General features: G+C 33.1%; 1 protein-coding gene across 13 annotated transcripts in view; it reads left to right on the top strand.

Moving 5' to 3' along the window:
• Positions 1–12,640, top strand: part of LOC143223680 (uncharacterized) — a 56,454-nt gene that overhangs the window by 29,547 nt on the left and 14,267 nt on the right. For 11 of the 13 annotated variants that reach the window (XM_076451968.1, XM_076451966.1, XM_076451963.1 and 8 more), the window contains 2 exons: positions 953–1,097; positions 6,623–6,779. In XM_076451968.1, the coding sequence (XP_076308083.1) occupies positions 6,674–6,779 (106 nt within the window). In that variant the 5' untranslated portion in view covers positions 953–1,097; positions 6,623–6,673. The remainder of the gene's footprint in view (positions 1–952; positions 1,098–6,622; positions 6,780–12,640) is intronic. The other 2 variants (XM_076451972.1, XM_076451970.1) reach the window with 1 other exon arrangement.

Here is a 12,640-nt window from a genome sequence, read left to right as displayed (position 1 = left end):
TCTCAGCACATTTGTCAACAGTTTATGTAAAATTTAATTATTATTAAATAAAATTATTATTATTAATTATTAAAATAATGATATTATTTTTATGTGTTTTCTCTAAACTTGTATCAGTAACTCTCTGCTTTAAAGAGTTATGATGTTTTTATACATAAAGTCCATAATTTCTCTTTTTTTTAGGCTTTTATAATTATTTGGACTTATTTTGATTTTGCTATACTGTAATATATATGTTTTGGTGATGAAAAGTCAAGAATCGTAGTTACAAAAAATAACTATAAATTTGTGTTTTAACCATTAAACAATGGCCATCATCAATTGATGATGCTACCTACTATATTCTTGTTGTTTAAGGGTTAAACAATGTTTGTCTCAAAAGATTTTATAATTAGTTGAGACTTAGATTTTTAAACTGTAATATGATGGTTGTATATGGAAAATTATTTTACAACAGTTTTGAATTTGGAGGATATTAACTTGGAGTTCAGTACAGACCAAAATTATTAATAATTTTGAATGGTTCATGAACCCATTGCTTCATTGTATTGACTTACATAAACATTGGTTTTTTGTCATAGTATGTTCATGATTTATGTATCAACATAAGAATTACTAATGATGCTTTTTAACATGAAAGTGATTAATAATTTGAAATTCAAAATTGTATGAAGATACAGAAACTGTGTGTCAACAGTTACAATACTTCAACATAAATACACTCACATGCTTATATACTTCAAACTGTTTGTTACTAACTATACTTTGTTTTTTAATTAGTTAATTTCATATATAGAATTTGTGATATCTACAATGCAAAGGTATGAAGCATACAAAACATTATGAAAGCTGATAAGATAATGTGAATGTTGAGATTTAACAAAGATTTGTAACAATCTATTTAGAAGGATTCAAGTTTTAATTCTTACCCTGTTTCTTTGTAATCTAATAGAAAACTATGATATGAATAGTGTTGCTCTGACACTTCACCATGGAAGTATTCAAGATTATGGTTGAATCCTTTTGTGAATAAAAACAGTGTGATGTGATGGATATCTGGTTGGTGAAAAATGAAGAAATTAGTATAGTAACTAACAGTAAGTGTATATATGTAGAATTTGAATGTATGGTGTTCTTGCCAATATTTTTATTATATTCAAAATAATGGTGATATTAATAATTTTACTTTAGCCAAATGCCAGAAACTTCCATCACTAATAGATTCCAAATTTGTTATAATATTTAATACTGTCTCATATTTGTCTAATAATAAAATCAAGGTGCATTCTTTCTTTATATTTAATCTTAGATTTGATAAACCTAAAATAAAATATTCTGGTTACTGATAAAGTAAAAATACATTTGTTTTACTGATGTGTGTTTTAAACAACTATAGTGTTTTATGTCTGGACTTATGATGTCATTCAAGCTGCATGCACAGATTTCACTGAATGGACCAAGCCTATCTAAGAAAATTAATTATTACTATAATTCCAAATTAACTTCAGGTTTCTTCACAAAATTTGTAGTCTGTACGTAAATGTGGAAAGTTTATTATAGACAAGAATTGATATTTTTAATGAAGTATTTCTACTAAAGAATTGGCTGAAAAATTACTGACTCAGTCTGCATGAATGGTGAATTACATGATATGGATTAAAATGGTTCCATATTTCTTTTACATTATCTCTCGAAAATTTTAAATAAATATTAAAAATATTTTTCGTAAAATTACATAATCTGTAAATTACTCTAAACAAACTGCTTAATGAAAAGAAAGGTTATTAATCATGATATAAAAGGAGTAATACAGTTGTTTCCTTTTTAGTACTGACAGTAAAGTTACATATTACACATACTCACAGTTTATTCTTTTGTTTCACACCTGTTCTGTTGTGTTTTTATTTTCTTGTGGAGCAGTAATTCCCCCTGAAAATAATCAGTAAATTGCAGCATGAGCCATTATGCAAAAGAGTAACATGTGTTCTGAGAAGTTGGATCTCAGTAAGGTAGTAAGTTTGGAGGGAAATTTGCATTATGGCTTAAGAATATCTGTTGTTTAAGAAACCTTTGCTAAACCTAGAATATCGATAAGTAGAAAGAAAAAAAATTAAATTGGGCAATTTGACACAATGTGATGAAGAAGGGTAAAGATTTGGATATTGAATATTTCTTTTTAAAAGTAAAACTTGTATAAAAATTTGAAATATAAACTAGGTTTTACCGATATTGTATAAATATTTTGTTTTATAAGGAAGAACTTAAGTATAATTATAAATACATTAAGTGTAAAATTTTACTACTGATGTGTGGATGACAGTAATGCAATGATTTGTTTCAAAGAATAATTGCATGAAAAAAGAACCAGTATTATGTAACACTTATTCTGATAAGGTAATAACAGAAGTAATTACAACTTTTGAAGATCTTACTATTGCTGCTTTGGGGCTGGTAAACTAAGTTAGTGACTCATGCTTGTAACTCAAGTGATCCCTTGTGATTTCAGTGGCATAGCTAGGGTTTTCAGGGCCCAGAGACAAAGTCAGTTTTCGCACCCCCTCGTGACAAAATGTAAGCCATAATTCCTAATTATGTAACATCAATTGCCCCCCCCCCCCAGTGCTGTGCCCGGGGACAGATATACCCCCTTGCCCCCCCTACCTACGCCACTGTGGGATTTCCGATAAAGGAAGTAATATTTACAATTTTAAATTGTATTACACCGTTGTGCCGTACTGTAGTTCATAGAAAATATATGGTGGTTATACATTGTCAGCTTATTTAATTGATGTTTAATCCTGGATTCAAAAGTAATGTTGAAATCAGTGAAATATGGATAAATTAGTAAGATTAGTTGTAGTATTCACAGTCTTTTAAAGAAAATTGTTTATATAGCTGATCATCTTTTTTGTCTCTTTCATATCTAATACAATGCTAGAGAGGTCTGTAAAATGCTAGGTTTCATCTGAGAACTAGAACAGTCATATGTACGTCTTTGCTAACACAAGAGAAACTAACGCTTAAATTGTTAGTTAACATGATTTGTTAGGACAACATGGATCTACTGGTTCATCTTAACTACTCCATCCTCTCAACTAAACTATTAATAAATAAATTTAAAAAAATAAATAAATCTTAAAGCCATCCCTTATTTTTAATATGGTTATCAAGCTTTCTCTGATACTTGCTTATATTTACTGCTTTCACATCATCTGAAGGCAATCCATTTCAAAGCTCAATCACCCTCTTAGAAAAATAAAACTATCTTAACTGAAGATGACTTCTACACTGCCAGAATTTATACTTGTGTCCTCTAGTTACACTTTTCCCATTATTAAGTATGAAAAATAATGATGTATTAACAATCCTAAACGCTTCAGTCAGATCCCCTCTAATTCTTTTTTTTCAAGGAAAAACAATGAGAGATTTTAATCTCTTCTTTTATGCCAACCCCTCCATCCCAGGCACCATTCTAGTAACCCTTTCCAACAATTCAATGTCTTTCCTAAGGTAAGGAGCTCAAAACTAAACAAAATACTCAATGTGTGGCCTTACCAGCTACCTATACATTGATATTATAATCCTGTTAGACTTTTATTCAATAATTCTGTAGATACAAACTAAAATTCTACTTGCTGTACCACTACACTGCTTGGATGGACTTATTAACCATTATTATGGACTGATCGACCATTGCACCAAGGTCCCTTTCTTATTTTACACTGTTAAGGTTATTCCCCAAATAAATTGTACTGGTGATTCAAATTATGATAACCTGTGTTAGTTATTTTGCATTGATTATAATTAAAACCCATCTGTCATTTATTTGCCAAACTCACTAAATGATCTAAATTCTTTTGTAAATCAGAAGTATTCTCCTTACAGCTAGCAACACTCAAGATATTAATATCACCTGTAAATTGAAGCAGTTTATTTACTATTCCTTCATCTATGTCAGTGATGTAAATCAAAAAGAGCAAAGGTTCTAAGACTGAGCTCACTTATGACATTAATCCAGTTTGACTGAAGTCTGTTTGTAACAGTGATGTTGAGAAAACCCACTTGTAGAGAAATATATATGCAAAAACAGTTCGTTTGGGTTGAGAAAATATTTTACATAGAAGAGCGAACAACGTTTCGACCTTCTTCGGTCATCGTCAGGTTCACAATGTCTCCATATAAATCATCTGACCAGTTTGCAACAGATAATTTTTGTCACATCTCTTCAAAATTTGCTTTTTTGAAAAATGTAATCAAAATATCATCATTCCTTATCTCCATATGCAGTAAAGCATTAAACCTAATAGAACATTGACCAATTGTACCTAGATGTTCCCCAGTGTACACCCTGTCAATCATTTCTATATTAGAAGTTAACAATAAATCTAAAATAGCATTGTTTCAAATAGGTTCATTGACTAATTGGTGAAGAAAGCTCTCTTGAACAGTTTCTATAAACATTTCTCCTTCACAGTTTGACTCTTGTATTTCCCAGTCTGTATACCTGAAACTAAAATCATCTATAATTATGACTTCATTAATAGCTGAGATCTTAATCTCACTGTGAAGTTTCTAATTTCATCAGTTTCATTTGGTGGTTTGTAGCAAATTCCTACTAAACGTCTTTTTACCTACTAATAGAAGCCGAAATGGATTCAGTCTCCTTGGTGTTTTCTCTGATATCCTCAACTTCAATAGGATGTAACTCACAATCTATGTAATAAAGCCACTCTTCCCCCGTTCTTTAGTACTCTAACCCTATTAAATATTCTGTAATCATGTATTTCAAAGAAAATCATCTACATTTAATAGTTTCAGTTATTCCCAGTATATCAAAATCCTCCATTCCTACCAGTGCTTTAAACTCATATCTTATTTTTTATTCTTCTATCACTACGACAGTAAGAATTAAGCCTGCACTTTATAACTACTTCCTTACTCATTTCCTATGCTAAACGTGTTTTCTGTGTCTAGTTTATCCTGGCCCTTACCACTGTTTAGTTCTAGTTTAAAGCTTTCCTTATAACTGAGATAATAACTGTAGCAAATAAGCTAGCCCCTCTCTTATTCAGACGTAAACTTTTCATTCCAAAATGCTTTCATTCTTCAGTTATCTGATCTACAAGTTCAACCAGCCAATCTGCTCATCTGTACATACAAACTTCAGCCTACCATTTAGCCCTAGTGACCTGCTTATAACTTCATCTCACCAGTTAATTGTGGTCAATATCCCTGACAATATTAAGTCATGGCCTTTTTCTTTAAATGTCTTTATCAACTTTTTGTGCTTATTAATTAACTTCTTTGACCTACCTTTACCTACATCATTAGCTCCTATGTGCACCACAACCTGCATTTCTGCTAGCCCATTTTATTATATCTCTATCTCTCAGTTATATCCTCCACCTGCATCTCTGGGTGACATAATCTGATTATTATTTTTTTCACTGTGTTTACCCTACAGACTATTCCACCACCATACCTTGTCAAGGAGTCATCTATAACTACAACCTTCTTGTCATCCATTTCCTTCTCTGGCCCTTTTGTTTCCCTCCTTCCAATAGCTTCTTGTCTGCATAAACCACGGACTAAAATTTGTTGCTCAGTAGGATAGGCTCATTACAATTGAATTGACTACCTTTAGCCCTAGAAAAACTCTTTTTAACTTCCTGAAAGTTATTGTTAGCTGACGTATTCCTTGCATGTTAAAGCTTAAACTTCTTTTGAAATCTTGCTGCCATTCTCCACTGCCTATGCTTCTTAAATAAAAGTAGTTTATTTAACCTATTATATGGTTTACCAATAGCGTTCAATGTATCAAAGCCTAAAGTACTATCACACATACTAAGCCTAATGTTGCAGTAAAATTTATGCCACTAAACTCTTAAGTAAAAACTTTGACTGTCTTACTTTTATTTACTAATCTTACTATATCTAGTTGTTCTTCACATATTTAACCCTGATTACTACAAACTGTAATATTAATATTAAATAATTTTCAACGTTTTTCTCTCTTCCATAGTACCCTTTCATGAATCATTGAAATATGTTTAACTGTTTAAAAGAAAATCGTTTTTATATCACTGTTTTTAAATCTTCCATCTATAAATATGTTTTGATAGATGGAAGATTTAAAAACAGTGATATAAAAACGATTTTCTTTTAAACAGTTAAACATATTTGACTTTTTAGAATGTGGTATGATGGTGTACATTTATTTAGTTATTATGTAGTAGTTTTGAACTATGGGAACAAACAACTAGAGTTAATGAAACATCAAAATAATTTAAAATCCAAAATTGCATAAAGATATAGTAAATTTATTATGTTAGTTACAGTACTTCAATACAGCTGTATTGCTTATGATATCTCTTCAATGAGTGAAAGCCCTACTCTCCAACTACCACATTTATGTATTGTCCTGGTCATTTACAATACATTTTGTTTCATAATCATTTAAAGTCAGATATAGAGTGTCTCTTTTAGTGTAAATGAAAATGAAACTTATGAATTTATGAAAGTTTTCAAGATGATATAAATTTTGAGGTTTGTATTTGTTGGAATCTTTGTAATATTTTAATAAGTAGTAGTAAGTTCTAATATGTACTCTGTTTCTGTTTAGTCTTAACTTCAAGTTTTGATAAGAATATGAAAGTGAAGCTCTGACTTAACCATGGAAGTATTAAAGATCAAGGAGGAACCATATTCTGATCAGGAACAGAATGCTTTATTGGATATCAAATTGGTAAAAAATGAGGAAACTTTTACACTATTTAGCAGTAAGTACATAGCTCTCAGTCTATTGCATTCATGCAGAGTTTTATCATTCACAAAACAGCCCCAAGCTTAACAATTTTACTTTGGCCAGATACCAGTTTTGCATTGCACGTTAATTAGAAATTACTTATATAATACATAGTAAAATTCTTTGGTTTCATGTCCTACAGATGTCTAACAGTTAAATGAGGATGTATTGTTTTGTCTAGGATATTAAGGAATGATACAGTAACACAGATCTGTCACTGTTAGTAGACAGAAGCAGTGACCATTTTGAATTACCTCTTAGAGAAAAAAAATAGTGTTGGAACAAGCATTTTTAACTTTCACACATTCAAATTATGTAACTTGCATTTATTTCCAACTGTTAATAAAAAAATTTCTTCTTACTTTAAAATGGAGGCTTATTTTGAGGTTTTCTATATACGGCGAAGTATAATTAAATTTAGCAGCTTGAAGACAACCTACAAAATTTGTGAAACAGTATTGTTACTGTATCAACAAATTTGACTAATGTATAAATGTTTGTTATAGTTCTGCTTGCCAAGTTTTATAAGAAAAGAAAATTCAGAGTCAGTTAGAAACTGATCAGCAACAAATCAAGAGAATTATCACACATAGGTATTTTTGTATCAGATGAAAGACATGCTGGGACTAAACGATTTAATTTAAGCATAGTAAAGAATGCATTGTAAGAATATTGTAACCTGGACTCAATCCTGGCTTAAGTACTATTATGGTTAATAAGTTAGAGAGGTAAACAGAAAAATATCCAAGTGTGTGTGTATATTTTTCAGTTATGTGCTATTATCACTTGAATAGTAACCAAACAATTTGACAGTAATACATACATTAAATATCTGTAAGCTTGTATGGTGTTTTAAGTTTCAAAATTTCAAGTAGCACAGCCATGATGTCTGTACATCACATTTGTGGTGTTTTCTTCATATTGATACAGTTCTTAAATGGTTAATCCTAAGATGATACCACACTTCATACTAAGCTTGCCACAAGCCTTTATTGAACTCCCACTTATTCTCATGAATTGTATTACTGCATAATGACATCAATGTTCAGAAGAAGCCCTCCACCTCCATTTATGTATTTTCACTCATGAATCTTCATTCTTTTCCTCTCCACTGAACACATCAAACATCATTTTTCAATTCAGCCCTATAATTATGGGCACCTCTGCACTGTGTATGTCCCGAGATTTTACTGTGTCACATTCAAAATTTAATTAAGCAGTAACCATTTTGCTCTTACCCATGAACCTTTCAAGCTATTGTTAACTTGCACTTAACCCCACATTTCTCTCAAGACATGGTTCCTCCTACTCCTTGTTTGTGGTTGCCATTATTCATATATTTATGTAATCAATTATTTCAATACTTTCTTTATCTTGTATTCATCTTCATCCTGACTGTATTTCCTCTCTAAAACTTCAACTGCTTGGGAAGGGATCACCCTTTCTCTCCTGTTTTCTGACCTTTACAATTAATTAGACATAGACAGACTATTGTGCCCTGTTCATGCCAGCTGTTGTTACTTATCGTGTACCTCACACTCTCAAGTCTTCAGTTACAGACTCTTCATTCCATGAGATTCATTTCCTTCCTCTGTCTTTCTACTTGTACCTTTACAAGTTGGATGTGACAACTTCCAGTATGATACATTACCTCTGTTTGCATAACAACTATTTGTGGTTAATGCTTCTCTCTATATTCCTCCCTTTTTTTGCTCATCACTAGCCTTGATACTCCCACCCACCTCCACATGTGTTTAACATGCACAAGCATGCAACAACCCTCCATCAATAGGAGCATAACACACACTAATGAGTCAGTTTTATCCTTCTGTATTGCTGGGTCTAGCCTCATTTCTCAATTTGGCACTAAAGAATTCAGACATTTTGCTTGTACACTTTGAATTTTCAAGTTTTGCATTATTTTGTTACTTTTGTTCATTGTTTTAGAACTTAAACATTCAGTTACAGACTCTTCATTCCATGAGATTCATTTCCTTCCTCTGTCTTTCTACTTGTACCTTTACAAGTTGGATGTGACAACTTTCAGTATGATACATTACCTCTATTTGCATAACAACTATTTGTGGTTAATGCTTCTCTCTATATTCCTCCCTTTTTTTGCTCATCACTAGCCTTGATACTCCCACCCACCTCCACATGTGTTTAACATGCACAAGCATGCAACAACCCTCCATCAATAGGAGCATAACACACACTAATGAGTCAGTTTTATCCTTCTGTATTGCTGGGTCTAGCCTCATTTCTCAATTTGGCACTAAAGAATTCAGACATTGTGCTTGTACACTTTGAATTTTCAAGTTTTGCATTATTTTGTTACTTTTGTTCATTGTTTTAGAACTTAAACATTCAACTTAAATAATTAACAGGAGCTCATTATGAATGAACCTTTTTTCATGATTTCTCTCTTTTTCAACAACAGCTTGTTTTTAGTAAGAATTTTTGTCTACTCATAATTCAGTGATGAATTTATAATTTTTGTACTTGGTAGCACAGGTTTGTTGTGTTTTGTCCTTATCCCTATGGCCATATGACACACTTTTTTCTTTTCTTTTCTTTTTACCTGACACACCTGATCATGAATTATTTGTTGTTTTTTTCACTCTCTCATAATATTAAGACCCATGCTGAGCATTCAACTGACCAATTACATTTGTGGAATAGCATGCTACATCTCTGTTGCTGTTCTGAAGCTTATTCTTTGGCCTACCATTAAGCTTTGAATTTTTTTTTGGATTCTTAACAGTTGGATTCAGTACTCCCAGTTTGGGGTTTGGACCATGCTACTTCAATCCACTTCTTTCAGGCACAGTTCTGCTTTCATTTAACCTTAGCCTTATTTACTACCTTTCTTTCAGTCACCTCTTGTCTGAGGCTATTCATTGTTTCCTTGATGGCTTTTTAGGGGATACTCATTCCATACTGTTGCCTGTATAAGCATGTTTGTCTTCCTCTGCCCTGTCCCTTCACACTTGAGCCTTGTGATGTTGGAATCTTTTGGGGACAGAAGCTCCCACATTGTTAAAAGCTTTTAAACTTGGCATCATTTTTGTGTCAGTTTCGTGTGTAGTCAGCTCATCTCCATTTTTCCGTATCTTCCTTGGCCACTCATCTTTCTCAGTCCTTCCCTGCTCTTATATCTGTATCCAGTTCCTCCTCTTCCATCCCTTACTTGTTCCTTCTGCTTGAGTTTTGGAGGCATATTGTTTGCTTCTTACGGTACTGGGGACTCTGCTTTATGCAAAATGTATAGGAACCAAGCTGTACAATTTTATCCTCATATGAAAGACCTTTACTACAGATCTTTGGGTTCTTCAAGTTTAAGCTGAAGGATTTTCCTTTTTTTTTTTTCTCAAATACCTATTCTTTTATCTGTTACCCAGTTTTCTTCCCTCTTTCTTGGAATCCCATATTTATTAAGTGACTTCATAATGTAGTTCATGACTTTCTTTCCAAAGATGCTATAAATCCTGTGGCTCAGTTATTTTAAGAGTTCTATTCCTGGTTGTTTGTTTTTCCCAAAAAGATAAAGGACTAGTGGCCAATCACCAGGGATTGGACTGTTCATGGATTAGCAAGAGTAAAGAAAAAGGTATTGCTGCCTACCTTCCACTCCTTTTATGGAATAAATTATGAATGGCTTGCTTATAAAAGTAAAGTTTTGTGGTCACCCATTGCAGTTTTACCAGTGCCACATTTCTTCTGACGTTCCATTGCATTTTCTTCTACTTTTTTCACTAAAATATGGGAGCACTTATTATTTATCAGCTCCTAGCTGCTAGGGTGGTGGACCATAGAAGCTACTTCATGATTGTGCTCAATACCACTCAGTTGAGAGCACATCATTGATGTTCTGATGGTGTAGAATCCTCCTTTTGCTCCAAAACTGAAGTTGCAGTTCATCCCTCATCGTACCACCAAGTGGATGTCAGTTCTCAGATGAGATGGTGTTGGATTAGGGCTGGACCCTCTTCCTGCTATGGAATAGATGATACATGCCCTATGATGTTTGGTTTTGGTGTAGGTTGAACCTCCACATTGCATTCCCCTTTAACTACTGCCATCCTCTTTGGTTCCCAAGGACAGATGTTGGTCATGTTAGATATGCTTACATGAGGGCTTGGGTTTTCAGAATGAATGTGTTCCTCTCTTTCTGGCTTATAATTTTGTGGTGAATGTTAGATGAGTTTCTTCCTACTGTGGACTATGTTTGCTGTTTTAGATGGGGTTGATCTGATTACAGTCCAACTTGCCCTAGACATATTTGGTTTCAATTGATCAAGGACCTCATTCTGTAAACTGGGCAAAACAATCCTAGATTCTATAGTTTTGGACTGGAATTTACCTCTTATTTACAGTTTGTATACAGGTGGTTGATGACCCTCCATCTACCAGGGTCAGGATGTTCCTTTGGTTTTGGGCTGGAGTTGATCTCCTGTCAATGGTCTCGCTTGGGTTGAAACAAGCACCTATGACAGTACTGTGTTCTCCTTCTGTAGGCTGTGAGTGTTCAGTTGAGGTAAGCATGCACTAATAAACTATATTTTTTCCTGCTGCTAATCTCTGTTTATGATGTTGCAAATTCTCTTTATTAAACTGAAGATGATCTAAAAAGGTTGAAACATTGTTCTGTACTTTATTTTAATTAAAGTTTTAATATCCATACCAGCCATCTTGAGAATACATTAATGTCTGTTCAGTTGCATAACTACTGTGCCCCTTTTCTCAGCTTGTGGTGGTTCAAAGATTTGAGGTGAGCACATGAGGTGTGGTCTGAACATACCCCAACCATACTTTATGCACTGGCTTTCTGACTTTTTGTGTACAAGTACTTTGATATAAAAGGTCAGCAAGCTATCCATCCCTAGGATACACTGGGCTCTTATATCTCTTCCTCCTGTTATTCCTTCATGACGAGTATACTCTGATAGAGATGAGATGTAGTCTCCCACAAATGTGCTCTCAAGAAGGGTTTATATTCCATAGGCTTCCTTTGGACACTCTCAGAAAGGAGCTCATCAAAGTAGTTCATTTGTTCTGGCTCCTCAAACACTTAAGTGTGGAATTCTAGCTTACTGGATGCAGAAGTGTGACAATTGTCTCAGAAGCCAACAGTTTTCTTACTTAAAATGTATTTCCAGTATATACCTCTCACCCATCCTCCACACCTTCAGTGCACATTTTCTTAGTTGTCTTGTCAAAGGATGAAGATTCATAAGTGCAAATACTCTAGTGGAGGCAGTGTACAAGATGACTTGCACTCCTATTGGTGGGAATTTGCTGCATAATGACATTTGTAACACATTTACTGTTATACATTTATTTTAACACCTATGTTTGTTTCAGTTTGATGCATGTAGCACATACTGTTAAATGTGTATTTTATAAGTTTTGCCTGCTTTCTAAATTTGTATAAGATTCTTGGGTACAAGAATCAACAATATGTATTTTATGAAGACACTAGCATATCTTTGAACATTTGAGAATCTTGCCTCAATATATATACACTGACATGCCAAGCGACAGAAATAAAATATTGTTTGGTCTCTACAGTTCATATACTGTAAGCTTCAGAAGCTGTAACTGTGATTAATGCTTATTAATTGGAAAACTACAGAATATGACCAGGAACATTTATAGATTTCAAACATTACAAACCATTTGACTTCAGTGAATTAACTTCAGACTTTAGTATTTCTATGAGGACATTAAATATATTTGTTGGTAAAAAGTCAGCTTGTAAGCAGCATGAGGCCAACCAAGAAAAGACCGGTTGTTACTTTAAGTGAGGTGTAATAATATCAACTTACAATTAAT

Source organism: Tachypleus tridentatus, chromosome 8, assembly GCF_004210375.1.
Source record: "Tachypleus tridentatus isolate NWPU-2018 chromosome 8, ASM421037v1, whole genome shotgun sequence".
NCBI lineage: Eukaryota > Metazoa > Arthropoda > Merostomata > Xiphosura > Limulidae > Tachypleus > Tachypleus tridentatus.
Note: the sequence above shows the minus strand (reverse complement) of the source record. Positions and strands in the feature narration are given on the sequence as shown.